Source organism: Lipotes vexillifer, unplaced genomic scaffold (assembly GCF_000442215.2).
Source record: "Lipotes vexillifer unplaced genomic scaffold, Lipotes_vexillifer_v1.1 scaffold426, whole genome shotgun sequence".
In the NCBI taxonomy this organism is placed as follows: domain Eukaryota; kingdom Metazoa; phylum Chordata; class Mammalia; order Artiodactyla; family Lipotidae; genus Lipotes; species Lipotes vexillifer.
This window is the reverse complement of record NW_006779491.1, coordinates 1,367,654-1,368,230: the sequence shown is the minus strand read 5'-3', so window position 1 is coordinate 1,368,230 and position 577 is coordinate 1,367,654. Positions and strand designations below refer to the sequence as shown.

The following is a 577-nucleotide window of genomic DNA, read 5'->3' as shown; positions in this document are numbered from 1 at the left end:
CCCCCCCCCCCCCGCAGGAAGCTAAAGCTGAGGGGAGAGGCCAAGAGCCAGGGAGGCTGAAGTTGGGGGTTCTTGAGCCCAGAATAAAGGATGTGCCCCAGAAAAGGGTTATACCCTCGGCCCCGGTGCACTACCGGCCGCCCCCCTCCCCCCTTCCCCCGTGCTCCACACTCCCCACCCCCACACGCTCACCCATCTCATTCCGGAATAATCCAAGCAAAAGCAGAGTGGCCAGAGCCTCCAGCCACCTAGGCCCCAGGCCTGCCCTCTGGGCCATGACCCAGGACCAGGGGCCCTGGGAAGACACCAGGCACCCAAAGGAAGGGACCTCAGGCTGGGGTTCAAAGACAAGATCCAGGTGTCAGGACCAGAGGGAAGCGGGAGCAGGTGTCCAAGGCGGCTTCGAAGGCAGGCAGCGGGCACAGAGTAAACGCTGGGGTCTCCGCAGCTGGCAGCGAGGACGAGTCTCCAGCACGGCCTGGGTACACAGCAGATCTTCCTTCCGGAGCGGCAGCTCTTGGGAAAGGGCACATACCTGCCGGCCCCTCCCCTGGCCCCGCCTTCCCTGATCAGCTCC

At 64.8% G+C, this 577-nt stretch overlaps 1 protein-coding gene across 2 annotated transcripts in view; it reads right to left on the bottom strand.

The window, feature by feature from the left end:
* The window catches only part of PRSS8 (serine protease 8), a 4,140-nt gene extending 3,863 nt beyond the window's left edge, over positions 1-277 (bottom strand). The window contains exon 1 of one of the 2 annotated variants that reach the window (XM_007452686.1): positions 172-277. In XM_007452686.1, the coding sequence (XP_007452748.1) occupies positions 172-277 (106 nt within the window). The remainder of the gene's footprint in view (positions 1-171) is intronic. The other variant, XM_007452687.1, reaches the window with a different exon arrangement.
* Positions 278-577: the final 300 nt, after the last annotated feature.